Here is a 27,616-nt window from a genome sequence, read left to right as displayed (position 1 = left end):
CTAGATTGGTTTTTTAATTTTTTTTAATGTTTATTTATTTTTGAGACAGAGACAGAGCGTGAACAGAGGAGGGGCAGAGAGAGAGGGAGACACAGAATCCGAAACAGGCTCCAGGCTCTGAGCTGCCAGCACAGAGCCTGAAGCGGGGCTCGAAACCACGAACCGTGAGATCATGACCTGAGCCGAAGTCGGACGCCTAACCGACTGAGCCACCCAAGAGCCCCTAACTAGATTGTTTTAAGGTAGGATGTAAATTATAATCTCCAGGGCAAACACTAAGGAAATACTATATATATTACATGTGTGTACATATATATGTTAATTATCATATATTACGTTTATTTATATATTTAAATATATTTATATATAATTAACATACATATATATGTAGTTATGTTACTAATATATACATGTTTAGATATGTTAAAAGAAATGACAAGAGAATTAAAATGGTTCATGAGAAAACATCTACTTAATGCAAAAGAAAGTATTGGAGGGATAGAACAAAAAAGAAATAAGATATATTAAAACAAATGGTAGGTACAAATTTGATCTTATCAGTGATTACATTCAACGCAAATGAACTATGGGGCTCCTGGGTGGCTCAGTTGGTTAAGCATCCGACTTTGGCTCAGGTCATGATCTCATGGTTCATGAGTTCGAGCCCTGTGTCGGGCTCTGTGCTGATAGCTCAGAGCCTGGAGCCCGCTTCAGATTCTGTGTCTCCCTCTCTCTCTGCCACTTCTCCACTTATTCTTTGTGTCTGTCTCTCCAAAAATGAATAAACACTAAAATAAAATTAAAAATTAAATTAAATTAAAATGAAATGAAATGAAATAAAAGCAAATGAATTAAATTAAACACTCCAATCAAAAGGCAGAAATAGGCAGACTGGATTTTTAAAAATTCATCTATATGCTATCTACAAGAAACATACTTTAGATTCTAAAACACAAAGAAATTGAAAATAAAAGGATGGAAAAATATACCATGCCAATAGTAACCAAAAGAGTTAGAGTGGCTATACTAGTATCAGCCAAAATAGACTGTAAGCCAAAAAAAAGAATACACAAAGAATGACATTTCATAATGAAATAAAGTTAATCCATCATGAAGATATAATAATTATAAATATACATTCACCTAAAAACAAAGCCTCAAAAATACATGAATGAAAAGTGGCAAAACTAAAGGAAAAATAGATAATTCAACAGTTACGATTGGAGACTTCAATATTACCACTTTCAATAACAAATAGGCAGAAGACCAACAAGGAAAGAAGATTTGAGTAACAGTATTAAATCAACTAGACCTAACTGATGTCTACAACACACCACAACAACAGCCAGATACACATTCTTCTCAGATGCACATGGAACATTCTCCAAGATAAACCATATGTTAGGCCATAAAACAAGCCTCCATAAATTTAAAAGGCCTGAAGTCATACAAAGTATGGTCTCTGACCACAGTGAGATAAAATTTGGAATTGGTAACAGAAGAACTTTTGGGAAATTCACAAACATATGGAAATGAAACAACACACCCTTAACTACCTGTTGGGTTAAAGAACAAATAACAAGAAATTAGAAAATATTTTGAGATGAATGGAAACAAAAAAACATACAAAAACTCATGGAATGCAGCTAAAGCAGTGGTTAGAAGGAAATTTATAGCTGTAAATGTCTGTATTAAAAAACAAAAAAGATCTCAATCAATAACCTAAACTTCCAACTATGTGAAAGAAGCCAAGACACAAAAACCCACATTTACTATGACTCTATTTATATGAAATATCCAGAAGAAGCAAATCTATAGAGATAGAAAGTACATGAGTGGTTGCCAGGGGCTGAGGGTGGGGAGAATGAGGAGTGATTATTAATGGGTAAGAGGTTTCTTTCTTTGATAATGAAATGTTCTGGAATTAGTTTATTTATTTTGAGAGGGAGAGACAGCATGAGCAGGACAGGAGAGAGACAGAGAGTATCCCAAGCAGGCTTAAATTCAAGAACTGTTATATTGTGACCTGAGCCAAAACCAAGAGTCAATGCTTAACTGACTGAGGCACTCAGGCGCCCCAATAATGCTATTATTTTTCGAAAGAATAATTGTTTAATCAAAAATGAATATAATGTTGAAGAAGTAAACATATGTAGAAGCAATATATTTTAAAATAATTATGATGCAACACTAGCACAAATATAAGAAGGGTGAAATGAAAGTATATTGTTAAGGTTCTTCTACATGAAGTGGTATATCACTTGAAAGCAGATTATGATAATTTATAGAAAAAAGTAAGTGCTTTACTTGCAGGGAATATTTCACAAATATTTATGCATGAAGATTTACAACTCATTGAATTTATGGTAAGCCTTTAGAAAAGCAGGCCTAAAATGTGTACATGTCTTTCTTATTATACAGACATTTATGTGTATATACATACATATGTGCACATATACACAGACACAAACACTATACATATACAAAAGATACTCACCAAAACAGAATAAATGTGTAAACATCGGTAAACAGGAGAAAAATCAACCAGATCCTGAACAGTTAAGACCTGAGAAATAAAACCACATTTTAAATATCAAACTACTAGCTTACTGCTGGATAATGTAAGTTAAAGATAGACAAGGAGACTCATAGACTTCATGTTACAACATTTATCAACTATAAAAATCATAGTATTAACACAATGCCTTTTAATTGTCTTGGCTTTTATTCAATAGTTCATTCTTTATGTATTAATCATCATTGTTGAGTATTTTAGATTATAAGGTAATTAAAGGACAGAGACTGTATATCACTAACATGCTTGGGAGGAGAGAATATAGAGATTCTCTGAATACCGATTAAGAAAGAACAAAAAAGTAAATTTCAAAACCATTTATTTAATTTCCAGAGACTAATCAGGACTCACTAATTCCACATTAAGAAGACACTAAACTGTCTTAGGCAGTTTATTTGTCTGTATTCAGTATAGTATCAGACTCCACAACATATGCATATACATACAAATACATGTGTGTACATACACACATACATGGAGATACACACACATAAATGCATATAGTCTCACTCATCTTCAGGCATATAGTAGAAACATACATACTGAACATTCAGTTGTTTTCAAAGCACAGAGAAGACCATGGGCATACATTCATATGGTTTATCAGTTAATTAAAAGTTCTACTATGCCCTGACTAGGACCTTAGAAACAGAATTTAAAATCTCAATGACAAAGCAAAACTTAACAGCCTCCTCATGGTATTAACTAAATTCAAAAAACATTCAAAGGAAAAGACAGAAAGTAGGCTCAACTGAAGACTTTGTGTACAGAGTAAGATTAGGAATAAATTTGGATATAGAGGATGAAAGAAAGTGAATATTTAAGAATAATTTCAAGTTTTCTAGACATAAAACTTTTTCAAGAATTAAAAAACTTGCACCATATTAGAACCATTCTGTAATATCTCAGCACTAATGGGGGGTGGGGGAAGGTGGGCTTTCCAGAATTAGTCTAAACAAGGTCAAGCCATCATGAAATTAAAAGTTTGCCACAGATAATTAAAATGAGTGATCACTACAAAAAAAAATCATTACATTTACAATTTTACTGCTAATTATGGCAGAACACCCAGGTTCAACTACCTATGGCTTATAAATGTAATCTAGAATATATCCTGTTTCTCTGTCAATTATGCAGTCTATTATTTCAGATGACACATTGCTCTAATAGCTCATTACAAACTGATCTACATAAATTCAATTTGCACATAGGAAGACTGACAGTCACAAAGATGTACATCACAACTGAAAAGAAGAAATTCGTGGAAAAAAAAAAAGAAAGAAAGGGAAGAAGAAGAGGGAGGGAGAGAAGGAGGGAAAAAGGAAGGAACTCCTGTCACCTCTTCTTCATTCTCATCCTCTTCCTCAAATGCACGTTTCAATTCAACTTCATTCCTTTCTTCTGGAATTCTACCATTGAAGTGCATATTCTTCCCAAATTGTACACGATTTTGCTTCTGCAAAGCAACACTGAAGGTTTTCTGCTGTTGTGCCTATATTGGAAAAAGAAAAATTCAGATTATTACAACAATTATTATGATCAAAATCAGTTCAAGAATTTGTTCATATTTTCCCATCTTTTTAATGGGCTTGGGTAAAGGATTTAGAGTAATGTCTCATTTTTTATTCATGATTTATGTTCTCAGTCTTCTTTCTGGACAGTTGTGCCAGGGTTTATCAATATTATTTGAAAAGACTAAGAACCAATTTTTGGCTTTGTTGATCCTCCCTAATGTATTTTGTTTTCTATTATGTTGATTTCTATTCTTGATTATTTCCTTCCATTTTTTTTTTAATTTTATCTTACTGTGGTAAGTGTACTTAACATGAAATTTACTCTTAACAAATTTTTAAGTGTATATGCATTTACACATACTAATATTAATATATTAATACATTGCTGACTATAGGTACAAGGTTATGCAGCAGACCTCTAGAGCTTATTCATCTTGCCTAACTGAAACTTTAGGTTTGCTGATGAGTAACTCATTTCCTCTTTGCCCCAGTTCCTGGCAACCACGATTCCACTCTGTGAGTCTATGAATTTGACTATTTTAGATACGTCACAATTTCCTTTTTAAAGACCGTATACCACATACCACTATACGTATATACCACATTTTCTTAATCCACTCATCTGTCAATGGACATCTGTATTATTTCTGTATCTTGGATATTATGAACAATGATGCAATAAGCATGGGAAGTGCTAATCTCTCTCAAGATTCTGATTTCAATTCGTTTGGACTGATATCTATCTAGGATTGCTGGATCATACTGTAGTTCTATTTTTAACTTTTTGACTCCCCCTCTCTCTGCCCTTCCCTCACTCATGCTCTGTCTCTCTCTCTCTCAAAAATAAACATTAAAAAAAAATTAGTAACTTTTTGAGGAACCTCCTCAAAATAGCAACTATACTATTTTGCATTTCCTCAACAGTATGCAAGGCTCTGATTTCTCCACACACCTGCCAACATTAGTTGTCTTTTGTTTGATAACAGCAATCATGAGAGGGGGGAGGTGATATATCCCACAGTGATTTTGATTTGCATTTCCCTAATGGTTAGTGATATTGAGCATTTTTTCATATACCTGCTGGCAACCTGTATGTCTTCTTTGGAGCAATGTCTATCCAAATCCCTAGCTGATATAAAAAAATTTTTTTTCTTTAATCTCTATTTATTTTTGAGAGAGAGAGACAGAGAGAGAGGGACAGAGTGAGAGTGGGGAAGGGACAGGCAGAGAGGGAGATACAGAATCTGAAGCAGGCTCCAGGCTCCGAGCTGTCAATACAAAGCCCAATGCGGGGCTCGAACTCAAACTGGCTTGAACTCAAACCATGAGATCATGACCTGAGCCCAAGTCCCCCTCTGAACCAACTGAGCCACCCAGGCGCTCCCCCTAGCTGATTTTTAAATCAGGTCATTAAGGTTTCTTGCTATTGAGTTGTATGTAATCCTTATATATTGTGGAAATTAATCCCTAATCAGACCTACAGTTTGCAACTATTTTCTCCCATTTTGTGGATTGTCTTTTCACACTGTTAATTGCTTCCTTTGATGTGTAGAAGCTTTTTAGTTTGGTATAAACCCACTTGTTTTGTTTTTGTTACCTGTGCTGTTTGGGTCATATCCTTCTATTTTCTTTGAATTTGTTTATTGTTTCTCTAACTCCTTGAGATGAATATTTATGTCACTGATTTCAGCCTTTCTTTCCTAATTCATAAATTTAAGGCTTTAAATTTCCCTTAAATGTGACTTTTGCTGCACCCTACAAGTTTTGTCATACTTTCGTTATAATTCAAAATATTTTCTGGTTTAAATTGAGTTTCTTCTTTGATCTATGGATTATTTAGAATTTTACTTCTTAATTTCCAAACCTACAGAGATTTTCTACTTACCTATTTTTTCTGATTTCTGGAATAATTCCAATATGGTCAGAGAACATACTATCATTTCAATCCTTTTAAATTTACTGACATTTGCTCCATGAACCAGAATGTAATCAATTTTGGTAAATGTTCTTTAAAAAATGTATATTCTGAAATCATGCAATATACTGACATATGTCAAGTAGGTCAGTGTTGTTAATCATATAATTTGAAAGGACTGTGTATTAATTTTGTCTACTGTTCTAGCATTTACTGAGAGAAGTGTATTATTAATATCTCCCATTATGATCAAGTTGTCAATTTCTTTTAATTCTGACAATTTTTGCTTTATAAATTTTATTTTATTATGGGAACAAATTTAGAATTATTTTCTTGATGAACTGAGTATTTTTATCTCTATGAAATGTTCCTCTTTCTTCTACTAATAATTTTGTCTTCAAGCCTGCTTTGATATTAATACATACAAATTTTTGCTTTATATATTTTGAGACTACATTATTATGGGAAAAAATTTAGAACTGTTTATTTTCTTGATTAACTGAATCTTTTTATCACTATGAAGTGTTCCTCTTTCTTCTAATAATTTTGTTTTAAAGGCTGCTTTGATATTAATACACACACATCAGTTTTTTTAATTGATGTTTGCATGAGGTACCTTTTCCATCCCTTTGCTTTCAACCTCTCTATATGTTTACATGTAAGGTATGTCTCCTATAAGCAGAATAACTTAACAGAAATTTTCAAACCCATATCAATTCTCCTTCTAACTTATATGTGGTTGTTGTCTTGCACTATTTTAAATAAAGGGGCAAAGGTAAGAGTTGATAGTAGCTGAATCTTATCAAAGTAAATATAATACAGGTATGTGAGAGGGAAAGGTATTATCCTTGTGCAAGTCATGATTTAGAGGTAGTGTGGGTCCAAAACCAACATGCCAGCAAAATAGTTGTCATAAAATAGTTTCTATAAATATGTAAATCCTATGTTTTTGTTTTACACAGCCAATATAATATATGCAATTTTACCCAAAATAGTTGTCCTGTTTACCTGTAACATCTCTGGGTTTTTAACTGGGATCATTTTCTGTCTGAAAATAGTATTTCTTTTATGTAGGTATGCTAGAAATAAATTCTCTAGATATTGTTTATCTGAAAAATATCTCCATTTCATCTCAATTTCTTTTTTTTTTAAGTAAACTCTATCCCCAACTTCTTTCTTTCTTTCTTTTTTTTAAGTAAACTCTAACCCCAACATGGGGCTCGAATTCATGATCCCAAGGTCATGTCTACCAAGATGCGTCACACGTCATACTAACTGAGCCAGCCAGGTGCTCCCATTTCACGTCCATTTCTAAAAGACATTTTTTGGTGGGTAAACAATTCTAGGTTGACAGATAAGATTTGTTAGCACTTCAGATATATTAGCTCACTGTCTTTTGGTTTCCATTGATTCTGCTGAGAAGTCAGCTATAAATTAGTATTATTACTGTTCTTTTAAAGATAACAAATTTTCCCCTCTGGCTGCTTTTAAGATTTTTCTTCTTTTCTTTACTTTTCTAACATTTTACTATTCTATGCCTAAGTATGGGATTTCTGTATTTCTCCCACTTAGAATTCACAACACTTTTTGAATCCATGGCTTCAAGGTCTATCCATATTATTTATGTCCATCTCTCTTTCTTCCCTTTTGGGACTATAATTACACATATGTTAAACTTTTCCATCTTATCTCATATGTCTTTAAACTCTTTATTTTCTATCCTTCTGTTTCTCTGAGCTTCAATTTGGATAACTTCCTCTGACCTACCTTCTGGTTAATTAATTCTCTCTTTAGCTGTGTCTAAGCTGTTCTGCCAACTATACACTGAGTTCTTAATATGTTCATATATTTTCAGTTCTGAATTTACAGATGGTTTGCTTTATGGTTTTAACTGATCTGCCAAAATTCTTAATCTTGTCTTATAGTGCTTTGACTATGCTAACTTTAAAGTCCATGTCTAACAGTTCCATTGCTTAGACTTTGGTTCTCATCCTAGAGTTAGCTTTATATGAATTACCAAAGCATATATTCCTCTTCATTTCAATGAGTCAAGTTAAATAATGATTCAACTATTTTAATGACCTTCGGTTTGGAATATTGTCAGTTTTACAAAAGAATTCCCACTAATTCTTTCTTAAGTGAAAAACCAGCCACATAAAATCTAAAATACCAGAAAAATTAAAAAGATATACATGCATGAATGTACATAAAATATGCTGCCTTAACTTCAATTGATTATTGCTAGTGAAAAAAAAAGTTTAATTTTCTGAAGCCCTAAAGTTACATGGGACCATTTACTTCCTGAGCTGGCATGTGTGTCTGTTGGTGGGAGGGAGTGGTTCACTCTTTGGCCAAAATCCCAACTCTATGAAATATCCACTAACCAACCTCACGGAAGGAACTACAGTATCAAGCTGTCCAAACTAACTTTGTCAAGGGTTTTCTGTTTTCAGAGAAGTATAAATCATTTTTTAAAAGCACTGCTTCCAAACTGTGTTGTATGCAAAACTAGCAGTATCAACAAGTATTTCTTGAGAAAAGGTTCTATACTCATTTAAGTTAAATAAACATTATATACTGTATCCCTTTTCAAGAGATTTAGAATTCATAACTGAAGAAATATGCTTAAAATTAACTCAGACTTCCAAAAGTTATTTGACCATTTAGTCCCCTGTTTTCCACTATTAAAATGTGTGCCAGAAAATATAATATGGAAAGTGTTAACTGAGACTATGAATTTTAGGTATTTAATTGTTAATTAAACATTACTCTACTCACAGTGGGCTCATCTCTCACATTAGAAAGAGGGGGGAAAAACTACAAGTACTGTAGTACTACAAGTACTACAAGTTTTGTTTTTCACCTTACAAATTTTCTCTGAGGACACCTGGGTGGCTCAGTCAGTTAAACATCTGACTCGATTTTGGCTCAGGTCATGATCTCACAGTCATGAGGTGGAGCCCCATGTCAAGCTCTGCATTGAGTGAGGTAGCTGCTTAAGATTCTCTCTCCTTCTCCCTCTGCTCCTCCCCTGCATTCTCTCTCTCAAAAAATTTAAAAAATTTTTAAAAACAAAAAATTCTCCCCAAAAAAGCTAAAACTCAACTCTAAGATCCTTTAAAAAAATAACTTTTTGTGCGACTCAATTTGAGCATGGTACTAGATCCCAGGAAGTTAAAAATAAATTGGATATAACCCATCACTTAAAAAGCTTACTGCCTAGTTAAGGATACAAAATTAAGCAATTATAATGTAGTGTGAAAAGTATACAGGATATAGACTGAGGAGGAAGTGACCATCTCTTGCTGGCAAGAGTGAGACAGAGAAAGGCAGATTCCATAAACTAGGAGATGCTTAAGCCAGCTTTTGGGGGAAAATGCAGGAATTCAGCAGAAAGGAAATTTGGAAAAATGGAAGGCATTCTAAATAGAGGAAACAAACTGTGTATTCAAAAATTTGTAAGAAATCCGTTACTGCTATATCACAGGAAGGAGTACCAGGAGATGAGGCTTTTGTTTCACGCTGAAGAATTCAGATTTAGGTAAAGGGTCACTGGGAGTCACTGAAGAGAAAGTTGTCATACTCACATTTTAGAATAGCAAGCAAAAGACTAGAGATAAGGAGAATAATTAATTTGATATAACAACAGTCTAGGTACACAGAAAGGAGGATACAGAATCGATAGAAATTGAGAAGCAGAACTGATCGTTACCGAGTAGAATTTAGTAACAAATTACATAAAGAATATAAATACTCCTGAAAAGTCTAAAGTGTTCCCCAGTTTCTGCCTTGTGAAAACTGGACATATTACTCTGTGACATAATAAACATAGGAAAAATCAATACATTTTGTAAGAAGATAGTTTACTTTTAGAAATGCTAGATTTGATGTGCCTACAGGATACTCAAGCAAATATATAACAAGTAAATCCACAAATGGGACATTAGATAATGGAATTAAGACATGATTAGGAAAGGTTTCTGTGATGAAAGGTCTGTTTAAGTTGCAGAGGTAGGGAGCTTGACGCTTTTTACAAGAAAATAATGGTAATAAACTCGGAAGAGTCCATTCCCTTTCAGTAGGAAATTCTCATAAACCTGAAATCCTAGGGCCCATGACTTGGTGGACTGCCTCAGTAGAAAGAGTCCAAAGCTGATTCATGAAAAAGAGATCTGAGAAGATAAGTTTAATAACGAAACTTAGTTAAAACTGACTATATAATAGAACATGAACTTTAAGTGGTTTTTGTTTTGTTTTGTTTTGTTTTGTTTTGTTTTGTTTGTTTGAGAGAGTGCAAGAGGGGGAGGGGCAGAGAGAGAGAGGGTCAGAGGGTCCAAAGTGGGCTCTGCACTGATAGCAGTGAGCCTGATGTGGGGCTTGAACTCATGAACCGCAAGATCATGACACTCAACTGACCGAACCACCTAGGTGCCCCTAGAACATGAACTTTAAACTATCATTGATATCCTTGTGCTGAAAATACCTTACCAAGTGATTATGGGTTTTTTATCCCCATTACATACACAGAACTCCTTGCTCTTAGGAGACTTAGGAGAAAAAGTACTGAAGACATTGTGATGCTGAAAGCAAGAATGTAATGTTGAAGAACTCTCCAGTGTAGAAGAACACTCACTGATCAGAGACAATCAGTCAAAAGGACTTTCTTTATATCCTGAGAAGAAATGGGAGATGCTACAAGAAGAATCAGAGGCTCCCCTGATTCTCATTTTATTTATTTATTTTTTAAACCAAGAGTTGGATTTTTTTTTTTAATGTTTATTTATTTTTGAGACAGAGAGAGACAAAGCATGAGCAGGGGAGGAGCAGAGAGAGAGGCAGACACAGAATCTGAAGCAGGCTCCAGGCTCTGAGCTGTCAGCACAGAGCCTGATGCGGGGCTCAAACTCACAGACGGTGAGATCATGACCTGAGCCGAAGTCGGACGCTTAACCGACTGAGCCACCCAGGCGCCCCCCCCACCCCGATTCTCATTTTATTATAGAATGCATCAGTCCTATTAAGTATCTCTTGAAGTGTCAACAGTGAAGGACAAAGATGATCACTTCAGAGAAAAGCTATGACATCTCATACTTTATTCCACCTGAATAGTGAGGTAATATCCAATCTTTTTGGTTCCACTTTCCTGGGGCTTTCTTTTATTTTTTTTTTTAATGCTTATTTTATTTTTGAGAGAGAGAGACAGAGAGAGAAGGGGACAGAGGACCTGAAGCGGGCTCTGTGCAGACAGCAGAGAGCCCGATGCAGAGTTCACTCTTAGGAACCATAAGATCATGACCTAAGCTGAAGTCAGATGCTTAACCGACGGACCCACCCACTCGTCTTTCCTGGGGCTTTCTTAACGGATGTAGTTCTCTGGGATAATGACAGTCTCTAGATTCAGCATCTCTGGATTCTTCTGAACTCTAGCTTCAAACCTTATTCTCTCATACTTACTTAGTCTTTATCTTTTCCAGGCTATTAATCTAAGGTTCCAACTCTAGCCTGCTGGCCAACACTTCTACCACTTCTTTTCCTATGCTACTGCCCACAATGAATCACATTTCTATCATTCCAATGGTAAGGAAAATGGCCTCAGACGTAGCTTCCAAAGGAAAGACAGGAAATTAACTTTGGCTTAAATTATCTTTTGTAGCTTTTGTTTATTCACAGAAAACAAATATATATTTTTATCAACCAAGTATTTATCTGAACAAAAGATGCTATCGAAAATAATTTGAGGGGTGCCTGGGTGGCTCAGTCGGTTGGGCGTCTGACTTCGGCTCAGGTCATGATTTCACTGCTTGTGAGTTCGAGCCCCACATCGGGCTCTGTGCTGATAGCTCAGAGCCTGGAGCCTGCTTTGGATTCTGTGTCTCCCTCTCTCTCTCTGTCCCTCCCTCGTTCATGCTCTGTGTCTCTCTCTCTCTCAAGAATAAATAAAACATTTAAAAAAATGTTAAAAATAATAATTTGAAAATCAAATCTGCTATAGCCCACCTGTAGATAAGCTACAGATAAGCAACAGTTAACGGGAAATTCTTTAAAAAGAAACAACTTTAAAAAACATTATTGCACAAATCTTACATTATTATATATGGTTTTCATTTATTATTAAAGTATATTGATCCTGATAAAGAATTTTCAAAATCTATACATCCCCAAAATAAACAATTTACTAAACAAATTTATTAAATCTGTTAAACAAATTAACATAGAATACTGTGCAAAGCTGAAATGATTAATAGGAATATAATGGAGATTATCTGATTTGAAGATAATTCTGGAAAAAGTTAAAGTAGAGGGGCACCTGGGTGACTCAGTCAGTTAACCATCTGACTTTGGCTAAGGTCATGATCTTGTGGTTCATGAATTTGAGCCCCACACTGGGTTCTGCACTGGTGGTGTTGAGCCTGCTTGGGATTCTCTCTTTTCCTCTCTCTCTGCCCCTTCCCCACTTTCTCTCTCTCTCTCTCTCTCTCAAAATAAATAAATAAACAAAAATAACTAATTAAAAAATAAGTTAAGTAGGGAAAAAGTTCATATACTGAATTTTAATTTCCTCTGTTGTGACAGTCTGATACAGATACATTGCTTTAATTAAAAAATAAAATAGGGGCACCTGGGTGGCTCAGTCAGTAAAGCGGCCGACTTCAGCTCAGGTCATGATCTCGCGGTCTGTGATCGAGCCCCACATTGGGCTCTGTGCTGACAGCTCAGAGCCTGGAGCCTGTTTCAGATTCTGTGTCTCCCTTTCTCTCTGACCCTCCCCTGTTCATGCTTTGTCTCTCTCTGTCTCAAAAATAAATAAATGTTTAAAAAAAAATTTTTTTTTAAATAAAAAAATAAAATAAAATAAAATAGAGGCACTGGGTGACTCAGTTGGTTAAGCATCTGCCTTCGGCTCAGGTCATGATCTCACAGTTTGTGAGTTCGAGCCCCACATTGGGCTCTCTGCTGTCAGCCCAGAGCCCACTTCAGATCCTCTGTCCCTCTCTCTCTCTCTCTCTTTCTGCCCCTCCACTGCTCCTGCAGGCACATGCATGCACTCTCTTTCTCTCTCTCTTTCAGAAATAAATAAATAAACTTTTAAAAAATAATAAAATAAAGTAAAAAGCTTCTCTGGAAGCCCTGGCAGGAGAAGGAAGCGAAGGTCGCACCTGCAGGGCACTCTCTGGCTCTCAGCTCAGGTGCTACCCAGTCTGCCTCCCTCTGCCCCACCGTGCCCCACCCTGCCCCACCCTGCAACAGAGTTGCTGTGAACATCACAAGGACATGTTTTCATTTCTCACTGGAATTATCTGGAAGAACTGCTGATTCAAAAGGTAGGTACCTCAAGCTTCTCTAAAGTAGTTTCTAATACTTGAGAAAAAAAATTAGGAGGACTGTTTTATTTTTATGACACTGTGATTATTAGAAGTTTTAGTTAAGAAATTTTAAAGTATAATCACTTTAAAACTTTTTACTAAAAATTTCAAATATAAACAAAGTGAACAGATTAATATAATTAACTCCCAAGTACTCATCACCTACCTTCAACAATATTTATACATTCTTGTGTCATCTATGTATCTTTACCCACTCAGTGCACAAACACACACACACACACACACACACACCAATGATTTTTTACAAATTTCTTTGAGGTCAGATTTATATATGCTGAGATGTATAGACCTTAACTGCACAATTTTGACAAGTGGATGCACTTTTAGCATAAGACAAAACATTTCCATCTCCCCAGAAAGTCCCTTCATGTCCCTTTCCAGGCAATCTCCCCAACCAGAGGCAACCATTGCTCTGATTTTTTTTTAAGTTTTATTTTAGTTTTGAGAGATACAGAGCATGTGTAAGCAAGCAGGGAAGGGGCAGAGAGGTGGGGGGAGGAGGGGTGGGGGAACATAGAGATCTGAAGCAGGCTCCATGCTGACAGCAGAGAGCCCAATGTGGGGTTCGAACTCCTGAACCCTGAGATCATGACCTGAGCATAAGTCAGACACTTAACGCACTGAGCCACCCAGGCACCCCATGACTTTTTCCCTTTGGTTTCTCCTGCTTTACAACTGCAATATAAATGGAATCCCACAACCTGTGCTTTTTTGTGTGTCCAGCTTCTGTAGTTTAGCATAATGCCCAGGAGATTAATATTTGTTTTTGTACATATCAGTAATTTCATTCCTTTTTATTGCTAAGTAATACTCCATTATATTTTTATACAGCACAATTTGTTTATCCACTCCCCTGTTGATGCCCCTTTGGGTTGTTTCCAGATTGGGGCTAATCGTGAACAGAGTTGCTGTGAACATCACAAGGACATGTTTTCATTTCTCACTGGAATTATCTGGAAGAACTGCTGATTCAAAAGGTAGGTACATTAACTTTATAACTGCCAAATCTTGTCTACTATTTTTTCTTCTTCTTCTTGACCTGCAGGAGTTGTCAACTCAAAGATAATACTTTTAAGGAGACAGTAATTTAAAATCTTATGATAAAAGGAATCCCATTTGCCTCTGTTTGTGGTTCAGCTAATTTTACAGCAAATTTGTCTGCTGGCACAAGTTAATATTATACCTGACTTAACCAGGAGAAAGGCTGGTGAGTCAAGTTAGATTGACTTTACTTAAATACAGAATAACTGCAAACCAAAAGAAAATGCTGATTAAATCCATTCCAAGCAAGATTCAGGAAAAATAAGAAAAGGGTTAAGCTAAACAAAAATAAGCATTTTAGGTAACTAAAAAAAAAAAAAGGTAAACTTTGGATATATTCTATAACTTACACCACTGAATAACATTAAATTAGGGGCTCCTGGGCGGCTCAGTCGGTTGAGTGTCCGACTTTGGCTCAGGTCATGATCTCGCAGTCTGTGAGTTCGAGCCCTGCGTCGGGCTCTGTGCTGAGAGCTCGGAGCCTGGAGCCTGTGTCAGATTGTGTCTCCCTCTCACTCTGCCCCTCCCCCACTCATGCTCTGCCTCTCTCTCTCTCTCTCTCTGTCAAAAATAGATATTTAAAAAAAAATTTTTTTAAACATTAAGTTAAGAATTTTCTTTTTATTCTCACCTGTTTCATTGCTGTTTCACCTATTTTGTCAGAATGTTTTCGAATGCTTTCCAAAAAGTCTTTGAGATCAGACATGGAAATTTCTTTAATATCCTCACGGAGTTTAGGAAGATTTTCTATCATTAGCTGACAAAACCGGTATTGACTAACCCGGGGAAAATACACATTTTCTAATTGTTCCATAGTTTTTAGAGCAGAATAATACCTGTGAAAAGTTAAAAATAAAACTCTATAAAAAGTTATTACATTAATTTTACAAAATAATCAGTCCAAACACTCCAATCAAAAAGGACACAGTTATAGTTAAAATAGGAAAAATTAATATTTATTTCTATTTACACAAACTATAAACCATATGAACAAGTTTGCAGGCTGAAAATTCATGACTTATACTACCATACAGCTTCCTTATTTCATTTCATCTAAATCTATAACACCATAAGCAGTATCATAGTCATCACAGTACGTTAAATGTATACCTTTAAAAAGTTCCAAAATTTTTAATGAGAATATTTAGTTATTTGACATGTGCTTTCATAATATCTCTCCCATCCATGTACTGTAACATAAATAATGTACAGATTTAATTCAAATGAAAGTAAAATGTATACTAAGGAGATTTTTTTTTTAATTTTACACTATTTAAAGCACTTAGTAATAATAATAGGCATCATAAAAAACAAGTAAAAAACCACAGATTGATTTATCTTCAACCCAACAAATATATACTGAATGACACAGTGAGTATGCAGTAATTAGTAAAATACAGCCTATGCCCCAGAGAAACTGCTGTGTATTTTCATATACATACTTTGATTTTCTCTAGTCTTCTATGAGGTAGATGTCTATGGCAGACATTACTATTTACACTCTATAGATGAGAAACTGAAACACAAAGAGTATATAATTCGGCGAAGATATTATTTTTTTTTAAATATTTTTTTTTAACATTTATTCATTGTTGAGACAGAGAGAGACAGAGCATGAACGGGGGAGGGTCAGAGAGAGGGAGACACAGAATCTGAAACAGGCTCCAGGCTCTGAGCTGTCAGCACAGAGCCTGACGCGGGGCTCGAACCCACGAACTGTGAGATCATGACCTGAGCCGAAGTTGGCCGCTCAACCGACTGAGCCACCCAGGCGCCCCTCGGTGAAGATATTATAATTAATTGGTAGAGAAAACAAAACTCTCAGTTTCCTACAATAATATTCACCACCAAAATCCACTGAAAGTAGGTAGAGGGATTTTTTTTTTAATATGAAATTTATTGTCAAATTGGTTTTCATACAACACCCAGTGCTCATCCCAACAGGTGCCCTCTTCAATACCCATCACCCACCCTCCCCTCTCTCCCACCCCCCCATCAACCCTCAGTTTGTTCTCAGTTTTTAAGAGTCTCTTATGTTTTGGCTAGAGGGATTTTTTTTTAATTAATCAAATAATATTTGACACTTTCCCATTGATTTGGATATTAAAAATGAGGAAAGGCACTATCTAGAGAACAAAAATTACAGGTGCCTGGGTGGCTCAGTCAGTTGAGCATCCTGACTTTGGCTCAGGTCATGATCTTATGAGTTCAAGCCCTGTGCCAGGCTCTGTACCGACAGCTTGGGGCCTGGAGCCTCCTTCAGATTCTGTGTCTCTGTTCTCTCTGCCCCACCTATGCTCGTGCTGTTTTTTTCTCTCTCTCTCAAAAATAAACAGTAAAAAAAAATTTTTTTAATTCAGTTTAAAGATATTTGTTGATTCTCCAGCCTATATTCCCAAAGATAGAGTATATTTTGCAAACTGTCACAAAATCTACCACTAATTTAAAAATTAGATGACTAGGGGTGCCTGGGTGGCTCAGTTGGCTAAGCATTCAACTTAGGCTCAGGTCACGATCTCAGCACCACCTGATGCTACCATGTAGTAATTACCTCAATTTGGCCACGATTACATCTAGTCAATATCTACAACAATTCCAGATCTATATGCTTACATCCTATTTTAAAACATATCATGGAAATTATCTTTAAAATTATTCTAGAACAGATTAATACCTACTTGTAAGTCAATTGCAATAATCTAGTGATGTCCTCATTATTGGCATTTTTTATTTTTTATAAATACTAAAATAAATTTCTCCCTATATTAAACCTCTACTAAGATGTCTGCTTTTATAAGTATGAGACATTTCAAAAAAATTATGTGTCATTCTTAAAGGGAAAACATGTGAATACTCTAATGGTTCTCCAGCCCACAGGGTACAAATTATGTCACTGTTCTTACTTTATTTGCCCTCCCTGAGCATTTCCAATTCACCAGATTTTTAACTATCATAGAAGTTGTTACTTCAGTCTCTACTATCCTAAATACAATATCCTACATATAAGAAAAAATTACAAGATACATAAATAAGTAGAAAACTGTGACCCAAAAGTAAAAGAAAAAAGTCAACAGAAGTATACATACAGGTGGCCTAGAGCTTGTAATTAACAGATGAAACTTTAACAACAATATGTATTATAGAATCTAATAAAAAAATAGTAGTTAATAATCATGAAGAGATGGGGAAGTGTAGTGGAGAAACAGATATTATAACAAAGAATCAAAAGAAAAAGCTGAAAATAAAATATCATAATGAAGAATTCATTCATTCAATGGACTATTTAATAGCAGACTAGATACGGAAGAAAAAACTATTCATAAATGTGAAGACAACTAAACAGACATTATGCAAAATGCACAAATACATACACACAAAGAAAAAAACAGGATCTCAGAATACTGTGAGATCAATAAAAATAGGCTCAGTAAAGTTTAAGATAGGTCCAAAAATTTATCCAGTATGAAACAGAAAAGAGAAAAGGAGAGTTCCTAGAAATTACGGACATTAAATGATCAAACATACATATAACTGGAGTTCCCAAAAGAAAGGAGAGAGAGAAAATAATGGTGAAGAAATATTTGAAGAAATAAGAGTCCCCAAATTTTCTAAATTGATGAAAAGTATCAACTCACAGATTCAAAATAAGCTAAATAACCTCCAAGTAATATAACTGCAAAGAAAATCACACCTAAGCACATCACAAACTTATAAAAACAAAACATATGAAGTAAAATCGTAAAAGTAGCCAGAGGAAAAAAGATCTAATTACAAATCTAATATACAAATCTAATTACATTTGTAATGTGTGAAATAAACACATTTCCAGATACACAAAGCAAGAAACTTTTCTTCAGAAGACAGATGTGTACTACAATAAATACTAAACAAAATGTATCATGCTAAAGACAATTATACCAGTTAGAAGTCTGTATCTGTAAAAAGGGAAAAAGAGCAACAGAAAGGTTAAGTGGGTAAGTTTTATTAAAAACTCTCTTTTAATTATGGTTAATAGGTGTATGATATATATAACATATATGTATATCATAAGTAAATTATGTTAAAACAAAAACACAACAAACAGAGGGCGGGAATAAATACAATTATACTGTTATAAGTTTTATATTTTGATGAAGTCTAACAACATTATTTGAAAGTGAACTGTGGTGAGTTAAACATGCATATTGTGCTCTCTAGAGTAGCTGCTAAAATGTTTAACAAAGATATATACTAGTAAGTGAACAGAGTTAGAGATAAATATATATACTAAAAAAACTTAGTCATAAAAAGGAAGGAAGGAAGGAAGGAAGGAAGGAAGGAAGGAAGGAAGGAATCAAACAGAAAACAGCAAGATTAAAAAGTCAACCATAATAATATTAAATAATTGTAAATGGTCTAGAACAAAGTAGAGATTGCCTACTGGATGAAAAAAAGTAACACCCAGCTATATGCTATTGGTAAGAAACACATTTTAAATATAAAGACTGAGGTTAAAAGTAAAAAAAAAGTCAAAGATACATCATGAAACATCTAGTATAAGCATGCTGGAATAACTAAAATGACCACATCAACACCAGGCAAAGTTGAATTCAAGACACAGAATATCACCAAAGATAAAGAAGGACATTTCATATGATACAGAGTCAAACAGTAAGATTATAAAACAATCATAAATGTGAATGCATTTAATAACAGAGCTTTGAAATACATAAAAGAACATTTAAAGAACTAAAGGGAAAATAGACATACCACAATAGTTGAAAACTTAACACCCTTTTCTTACCCCTGATAGAACTGGCCAACAAAACAAAACACTAAGGGAAAAGAAAATTTGAACTGTTTTAACACTAACACAACCTAACTGGTATTTCTAGAACATTAAAGCCACAACTGCAAAATACACAGTCTCTTCAAGCACACGTGAAATATTCATCAAGACAGGTGATATGCTGGGTCACTAAACAAGTCTCAATAAATGTCAAAGGTCTGAAATCATACAGAGTATGTTCACTCACCCAATAGTATTAAACTAGAAATTAATAATAAAGATCATAATATATCCCAAAAATCTTCCAAGTACTTGAAAAGTAAACAATACACTTGTAAATAACCCAAAAGTAAAAAAAAAAAAAAAGAAAATATTTTAAACTAAAAGATAGTAAAAACAACATTTCAAAAGTTGTGGGGTGCAAATAAAGCAGTTCTCAGAGGAAAATGTATAACTTTAAATGTGTGTAATAAAAAAGAAAGCCATAAAATCACTGTTCTAAATTTCCACTGTCTGAAGAAAGAAAAAGAACAAAATAACAATGGAAATAATAAAAACAAAAACAGAAATCAAAGAGTAAATAAACTCAAATGTTAGATCTTTGAAAATATCCATAAAATAGGTGCCTGGATGGCTCAGTCAGTTGAGCGTCCAACTCTTGATTTTGGCTAGGGCATGATCCAAGAGCCATGAGATCAAGGCCTGCATGGTTTCTGGCTCCACGCCCAAGTTGGGCTCCAAGCTAGGTGTGGAGCCTGAGGATTCTCTCTCCCTCATCTTCTGCCCTTCCCCCACTCGAGCATGTGTGAGAGCTCTTTCTCTCTCAAAAAAAAAAAAAAAGAAAAGAAAAGAAAACATCCATAAAATTGATAAGCCTTGTTTCATACAAATCAAGGCAAATTAATACAAATTGCTAACACTGAAAATGACAAAGATGAACATTTCTACAGATCCTGCAGACATTAAAAGGATAAAAGTTTATGCCAATAAATTAACTCAGATAAAGTGGTCAAAGTCCTTCATAAAACATAAGATATGAAAACTGTCCCAAGAAGAAATACCGGACTTCAAGCTGCATTACAAAGCTGTAATCATCAAGACAGTATGGTACTGGCACAAAAACAGACACTCAGATCAATGGAACAGAATAGAGAACCCAGAAATGGACCTACAAACATATCGCCAACTAATCTTTGACAAAGCAGGAAAGAATAGCCAATGGAATAAAGATAGTCTCTTCAGCAAGTGGTGCTGGGAAAACTGGACTGTGACATGCAGAAGAATGAACCTGGACCACTTTCTTACACCATACACAAAAATAAACTCAAAATGGATGAAAGACCTAAATTTAAGACCCGAAGCCCTCAAAATCCTTGAGGAGAAAGCAGGCAAAAACCTCTTCAAACTTGGCTGCAGCAACTTCTTACTCAACATGTCTCTGGAGGCAAGAGAAACAAAATCAAAAATGGACTACTGGGACCTCATCAAAATAAAAAGCCTCTGCACAGCAAAGGAAACAATCAGCAAAACTAAAAGGCAACAGACAGAATGGGAGAAGATATTTGCAAACAACATATCAGACAAAGGGTTAGTATCCAAAATCTATAAAGAACTTATCAAACTCAACACCCAAAAATCAAATAATCCAGTGAAGAAATAGGCAAAACACATGGATAGACACTTCTCCAAAGAAGACATCCAGATGGCCAACTGACACATGAAAAAATGCTCAACATCACTCATCATCAGGGAACTACAAATCAAAACCACAATGAGATACCACCTCACACCAGTCAGAATGGCTAACATTAACAACTCAGGCAACAACGGATGCTGGTGAGGATGTGGAGAAAGAGGATCTCTTTTGCACTGTTGGTGGGAGTGCAAACTGGTGCAGCCATTCTGGAAAACAGTATGGAGGTTCCTCAAAAAATTAAAAATAGAACTACCCTACAACCCAGAAATTGCACTACTAGGTATTTATCCAAGGGATACAGGTATGCTGTTTTGAAGGGGCACATGCACCCCAATGTTTAAAGCAGCACTACTGAAAACAGCCAAAGTATGGAAAGAGCCCAAATGTCCATCAATGGATGAATGGATAAAGATGTGGTACATATATACAATGGAGTATTACTCGGCAATCAAAAAGAATGCAATCTTGCCATTCACAACTACGTGGGTGGAACTGGAGGGTATTATGCTAAGCGAAATAAGTCAGAGAAAGACAAATATCATATGACTTCACTCATATGAGGACTTTAAGATACAGAACAGATGAACATAAGGGAAGGGAAGCAAAAATCATATAAAAACGGAGGGAGACAAAACAGAAGAGACTCTTAAATATGGAGAACAGAGGGTCACTGGAGGGGTGCTGGGAGGGGGGATGGGCTAAATGGGTAAGGGGCATTAAGGAATCTACTACTGAAATCATTGTTGCACTACAGGCTAACTAACTTGGATGCAAATTAAAAACATAAATTAAATAATTTAGGGTAAAAAAAAAAGAAGAACAAACAAAAAAGCTATTAAGCTTAACATCTATTGAAGTAATGGGATTCATATCAAAATTTTGCCAGCGGGCCTTTGCTAAGAATACACTTAGGGCTTATTTCAAACTGGTTACTTTTTTCTTTCTCGGTTGGTATTTTTCTGTGATCTTCACTGGTAGGGCTCCACCAGATCTAGACTCTGGTAGGGCTCCTGAAGCTAAAACTCATTAAAGAGTAGTGGACTTCCTGGGCCCCTCCAAATTTTTATCTCTGAAGCCAGAACATGCTCAATCACCTTTAAATGTTCCTACCAAGCTCCAGCAGGGGCTTCTGCTCTCAGTAAACTGTGATAGCCTCTATTGCCTGTCTCTCTAATTCGGGGTGTAGCAGATTGCCCTATGATTTCAGTTTTCCAATGGATCTAAAAAAGGTTTTTTATTTTCAGTTTAACTTCTTGTTATAAAGACAGGAATGATTACTACAAGGCTCTTTTACATGTCAGAACAGAAACTAGAAGTTCCTATTTTCATTCTTTTTTTTCCTTTTTCTTATTAATTTGTAAAAGCTCTTTACATATTATGGCTATGAGTCCTGTCACAAAAAAATAATCTTTCAAATGTTTTCTCCTAGTCTGTGGCTTGCCTACCAATTTTCTTACAAGAGTCTTTTGATAAATAAGTTTTTATTTGAAGTCCAATTTTCAATTTTGTATAGCTTTTTGTGATCCTTCTAAAAAATATCTTTGCTTACCCCAGTATTACGAAGAGAAACTCCTATATTTTCTTATAGAAGTTCTACAATTCTAGGTGGAGAACAAACATAAGATGCAACCATATGTTGCATCAAAGGAATACTTTAAATATAAAAATACAAGAGAGATTAAAAGTAAAGGGATGGAAAAAGATACACTATGGTAACACTAATCAAAAGAACACTGGAGTAGCTATATTAATTTCAGATAAAGCAGACTTCAGAGCAAGGAAAATTATGAGATAGAAGTATTACATAATGATAAAATGATCAGTATCTAAAAAGACATAACAATCCTTAATGTGCATGTACCTAATAACAAAGTATCAAAATATGTGAGGCAAAAATTGATAGAACAGCAAGGAAAACAAATAAATCCACTAATATAGTTGAAGACCTCAAAACTCCTCTGGTAATCGACAGATCCAGCAGCCAGAGATTCAGTTAAGGATATGGTTGAACTAAAGAGCATTATCAGTCAACTGGGTTTCACAGACATTTACAGAATATACTTCATCCAACAACAGAATATATATTCTTCTCAAGCTCACATAGAACATTCGCCAATATAGGCCATATTCTGGGCTATAAAACACACCTTAAATTTAAAAGAATAAAAATCATACAAAACTAACATCATACTTAGTGGTGAGAAACGTAATGCTTCTCCCCATGAGATCAGAAACAGGCAAGGATGTTCCTCCTCACCACTCCTATTTAACCATCATACTGATATTCATTGCTAATTCAATAAGAGAAAAAGTAATAAAAGGTATTCATATTAGGAAGGAAGAAAGAAAAGCCTTGTCTGCAGATGACATGATTGTCCATGTACAAAACCCCAAACAATCAACAACAAAAAAATTCCCAGAACTAGTCAGTGATTATAGGAAGGTTGCAGGATACCAGGCTAACATACCAAAGTCAACTGCCTTTCTGTAAACCAGCAAGGAACAACTGGAATTTGAAATTAAAAACACAATACCATTTACTTTAGCACCAAAAAATGAATTATGTATAAATCTAACCAAATATATACAAGATCTATGTGAAGAAAACCACAAAACTCTGATGAAAGAAATCAAAGAAAATCTAAATAAATGGAGAGATATTCCATGTTCATGAATGGATTTCACAAAAATTAACTAATAATGGATCACAGACATAAATGTAAGACACAAAACTCTAGAAAATAACACAGAAGAAAATCTAAGTGACCTTGGATTTGGCAGTGAGTATCTTCTGTTCTAAAAAGACATTGTTAAGAGACTAAAAAGATAAGCTACAGAATGGGAGAGGATATTTTCAAAACACATAGTACTATAAAATATAAAAAAAAACACTTAGAGGTCAACAATAAGAAAACCAACAACCATATTTAAAAGTGTAGGGGCGTCTGGGTGGCTGAGTCAGTTAAGTGTCCAACTCTTGATTTCAGCTCATGTCATGATCTCGTGGTTTGAGTTTGAGCCTGGCATCAGGCTCTGTGCTGACTGTGTGGAGCCTGCTTGGGATTCTTTCTCTCCCTCTGCCCCTCTCTCTCTCAAAATAAATAAATAAACTTAAAAAAATTGAAAATAAATAAAAATAAAAGTGTACAAAAGATCTGAACAGATACCTCACCAAAGAATATATGCACATAGCAAAGAAGCATGCGAAAAAAAATGCTATCACATGCCAATACGGAATTGCAAGTTAAAACAAGATACTACCATGCATCTATTAGAATGGCTAAAATCCAAAACACTGACAACACCAAATCCTGGTGACGGTGTGGAGCAACAGAACTCCCATTGATTAGTGCTGAGAATGTAAAATAGTAAAGCCACTCTGGAAGACAGTTTGGCTGTTTCTTACAAAGCTAAATACAGCCTCTCTCTATGATCTAGCAACTGTACCCCCAGGTATTTACCTAAATGAACTGAAAAGTTATGTCCACACAAACCTGCACACAAACGTTTACAGCAGCTTTATTTTTAACTGCCAGAAATTAGAAGCAACCAAGATGTCCTTCAATAGGTGAATGGTGCATCCATACAATGCAATATTTTTCATCAATAAAAACAAATAAGCTATCAAGCCATAAAAAGACATGGAGGAATCTTAAATGCATATTGTTAAGTGAACAAAGCCAGTCTGAACAGAACACATATTGTATGATCCCAACTATAGGACATTATGAAAAAGGCAAAACTATAGAAAGGTCAGTGATTGGCAGGGGTTTGGTAAGGGAGGGATGGGGAAAGAGATGAAGCACAAGGGATTTTTCAGGCAATAAAGCTATTCTGTATAATGTTGTCACGGTAGATGTGACACTATGCATTTGTCAAAATCAACAAAACTGTATGATATAAGAGTGAACCCTAAACCCTATTATAAACTGCAGACTTAAAAACGTGTCAATATTGGTTCTTGAATTGTAGGAAATGTACTATACTCATACAAGAAACTGTGAGGGAGAGGAAGGCATATGGGAATTCTGTACTTTCTGCTCAATACGTCTCTAAACCTGGGGCGCCTGGGTGGCTCAGTTGGTTAAGCATCCGACGTCAGCTCACGTCATCATCTCACGATTCATGGGGTCAAGCCCTGCGTCAGGCTCTGTGCTGACAGCTCAGAGCCTGGAGCCCGCTTCAGATTCTGTGTCTCCCTCTCTTTCTCTGCCTCTCCCCTGCTCACGTTTTGTCTCTCTCTCTCTCCCTGAAATAAACATTAAAAAATATTTTTTAATGTGTCTCTAAACCTAAAATTATAAGCAAAGGACTTGAACTGACATTTTACAAAAGAAAATACACAAATGAATAGCAAATGAAAAGGCACTCAACATCAGTCATCAGAGAAATGTAAATTGAAACCACACTGAGATATCATTCTATATGTATCAAAATGGCTCATCTAGAACAGACTTACGGTATTGTATGTTGGCAAGGATGTGTAGTATCTAAAATTCTCATTGCTGATTGGAGTACAAAATGGTACAACCATTTGAAAAAATAAAAAGGTAGCCTACACCTACACTATAACCCAGCAATTCTACTCCTGTGCATATATTAAAGAGAAATATAAACATCTGCCTACAAAGACTTGTACACTAATTTTATAATAGTCTTATTCATAACACCTCCGAACTAAAAACAACCCAAATACCCACCAACCGGTAAATGGGTAAACAAATTCTTAGAACTGAATACTACTCAGCAATGAAAAGAAACAAACAATTGGTATATGCAATAATACGGATGAATCTCAAAACATTTGGAGTGAAAAGTACTAGACAAGAAAAAATATATATTCTATGATTCTATTTATATCACTTCTGAGAAAATGTTAAACTAACCATTGGTGACAGAAATCAGAAAGAAGTTACCTCTGGAGGAGGGAGGAAGAACCAATTAGAATGGGGCATAAAAGGGTGATGGAAGTGTTCTAAATCTTGTTTGGGGTAATGACTGGAATAGAGTATGAGAAAAGCTTTTGGGGTAGAAATAATGTTCAAATCTTGATCTTGGTGATTATTAATAAAGGTGTATTTGCTTTTTAAAAATTCAAGGGGCTACAGGGGCACCTGTGTGGCTCAGTCAGTTAAACATCAGCCTTCAGCTCAGCTCATGATCTCGCAGTTCATGAGTTTGATACCCACATTGGGCTCTCTGCTGTCAGCACAGAGCCTGCTTTGGATCCTCTGTCGCCCCCTCTATCTCTGCCCCTGCCCCATTCACACTCTCTCTCTCTCTCTTAAAAATAAATAAATAAACTTAAAAAAATGTATATAAAAAAAATTCATGGAGCTACAGACTTATGATTTGTGTATCTGGGTCTAAAAAAACCACTAAACAAAAAACTTAAAAAAATAAAAAACTGCACCACAGAGTAAATATTTTACAACACGTGACAGAAAAGGGACCAACCCTCAAAATATGCAAAGATTTTAAACCTGTTGCAGACATGTTGAACTTGAGATAGTGGAATATCCATGTGAAAAGACTCAACAAGAATCAGAGATGTCAAAACCAAGCTCAGGATTCAAGCTTTGGGAGTCATCAGAACACAAATCCAGACATCTCTTAAAGAATGTGAAGTGATAGTAACTAACAAAAAACATTTTTTTTTTACATTTTGCAAATCAAACCAAATATATCTGTGGGCCAGTTTGATTCTGCAGGTCACTAATTTGCAACCTCTAATGATCACCAGGAATAACATCTGCTCATGCCCTTTATTACTCCATATGGATATTTATCTTGACAAAAATATGGCAAGGCACCAGAAGTGTGGTCCTAGGTATCTAGTGCAATGGCAGCCTGAATACATGCTTTTTACCTTGACTCCTTCTTGAAATTCCAATAAACTAACATGAAGAGATTTTTTAAAAAAGCATAAGCCCACACAGATAAAAAGAAAAGGAGAAGAGAGAACAAAATTTTAGAATGTTGAAAGCTGATGGACATGTGGTAAAAAAAAAAAAAAAAAAAAAAAAAAAAAAAACAAACCTCAGCATATTTTAGAAAACTAAATTCTAAGTCAATAGTTGAGAAGCCAAGAATATTCTCTTGAATCTCCAAAAATGTCAATAATTTATAGGAATTCCACTACTTAGGGAAGAGGGAGTGAAAGGAGAGCTGAAGTAAGGAATATTGGTTGAAAATGTGTTTAAGAAGCAAACTCCACTTAGTCATCTGAGTCACCTTTCTGCATTTTGGCAAAATACTAAAGAGACTAAAATAGATAATCTCTGAACAGGGGAAGACCACCCAAGGCTGAGGGCAGTAGTACTGATATGAAAACAAGAGGATTAACAGAGTTTATATATACCAAATGCCCTCTTCACCACCTCAGATCCCAGAATGCTGGCAGTCAGATCTTTACCCTCCAGACAAGAGACAGGAAAAGTCTCCTCTAGGGAATCTGAGGGGCCCCAGAAGAAATAACTCCAGATATTAACATCAAAGGCTCACCAACTAAACAGCCCAGCTAGGTAATCTCACAGTGAAATTCACAATCAACAAGTCCCACCCACATACCAAAGCTTCCAATCAGCTATGTCCACTGTATTTAAATATGAGCAGTCAACCAAGGAATTACCAGATCTGAGAAACACCTCTACCAACAAAGTCAGAGATTAAAGAAAAAAATAAACAAAACAAAAATGCGGGGGGGGGGGGGGGGGGGGGGG

At 35.3% G+C, this 27,616-nt stretch overlaps 1 protein-coding gene across 9 annotated transcripts in view; it reads right to left on the bottom strand.

Moving 5' to 3' along the window:
- EXOC6 (exocyst complex component 6) overlaps positions 1-27,616 on the bottom strand; it is a 302,754-nt gene that overhangs the window by 141,029 nt on the left and 134,109 nt on the right. For all 9 annotated transcript variants that reach the window (XR_007460940.1, XM_049646393.1, XM_049646388.1 and 6 more), the window contains 3 exons: positions 15,062-15,266; positions 3,915-4,067; positions 2,498-2,566 (listed from right to left, as the gene is read on the bottom strand). Coding sequence is in view for 8 of the 9 variants with exons in the window: in XM_049646393.1 (XP_049502350.1) it covers positions 2,498-2,566; positions 3,915-4,067; positions 15,062-15,266 (427 nt within the window). In the remaining variant the exon portion in view is untranslated. The remainder of the gene's footprint in view (positions 1-2,497; positions 2,567-3,914; positions 4,068-15,061; positions 15,267-27,616) is intronic.

The sequence above is a fragment of the Panthera uncia genome, chromosome D2 (assembly GCF_023721935.1).
Source record: "Panthera uncia isolate 11264 chromosome D2, Puncia_PCG_1.0, whole genome shotgun sequence".
Classification (NCBI taxonomy): Eukaryota; Metazoa; Chordata; class Mammalia; order Carnivora; family Felidae; genus Panthera; species Panthera uncia.
This window is presented reverse-complemented; position numbering and strand designations above follow the sequence as displayed.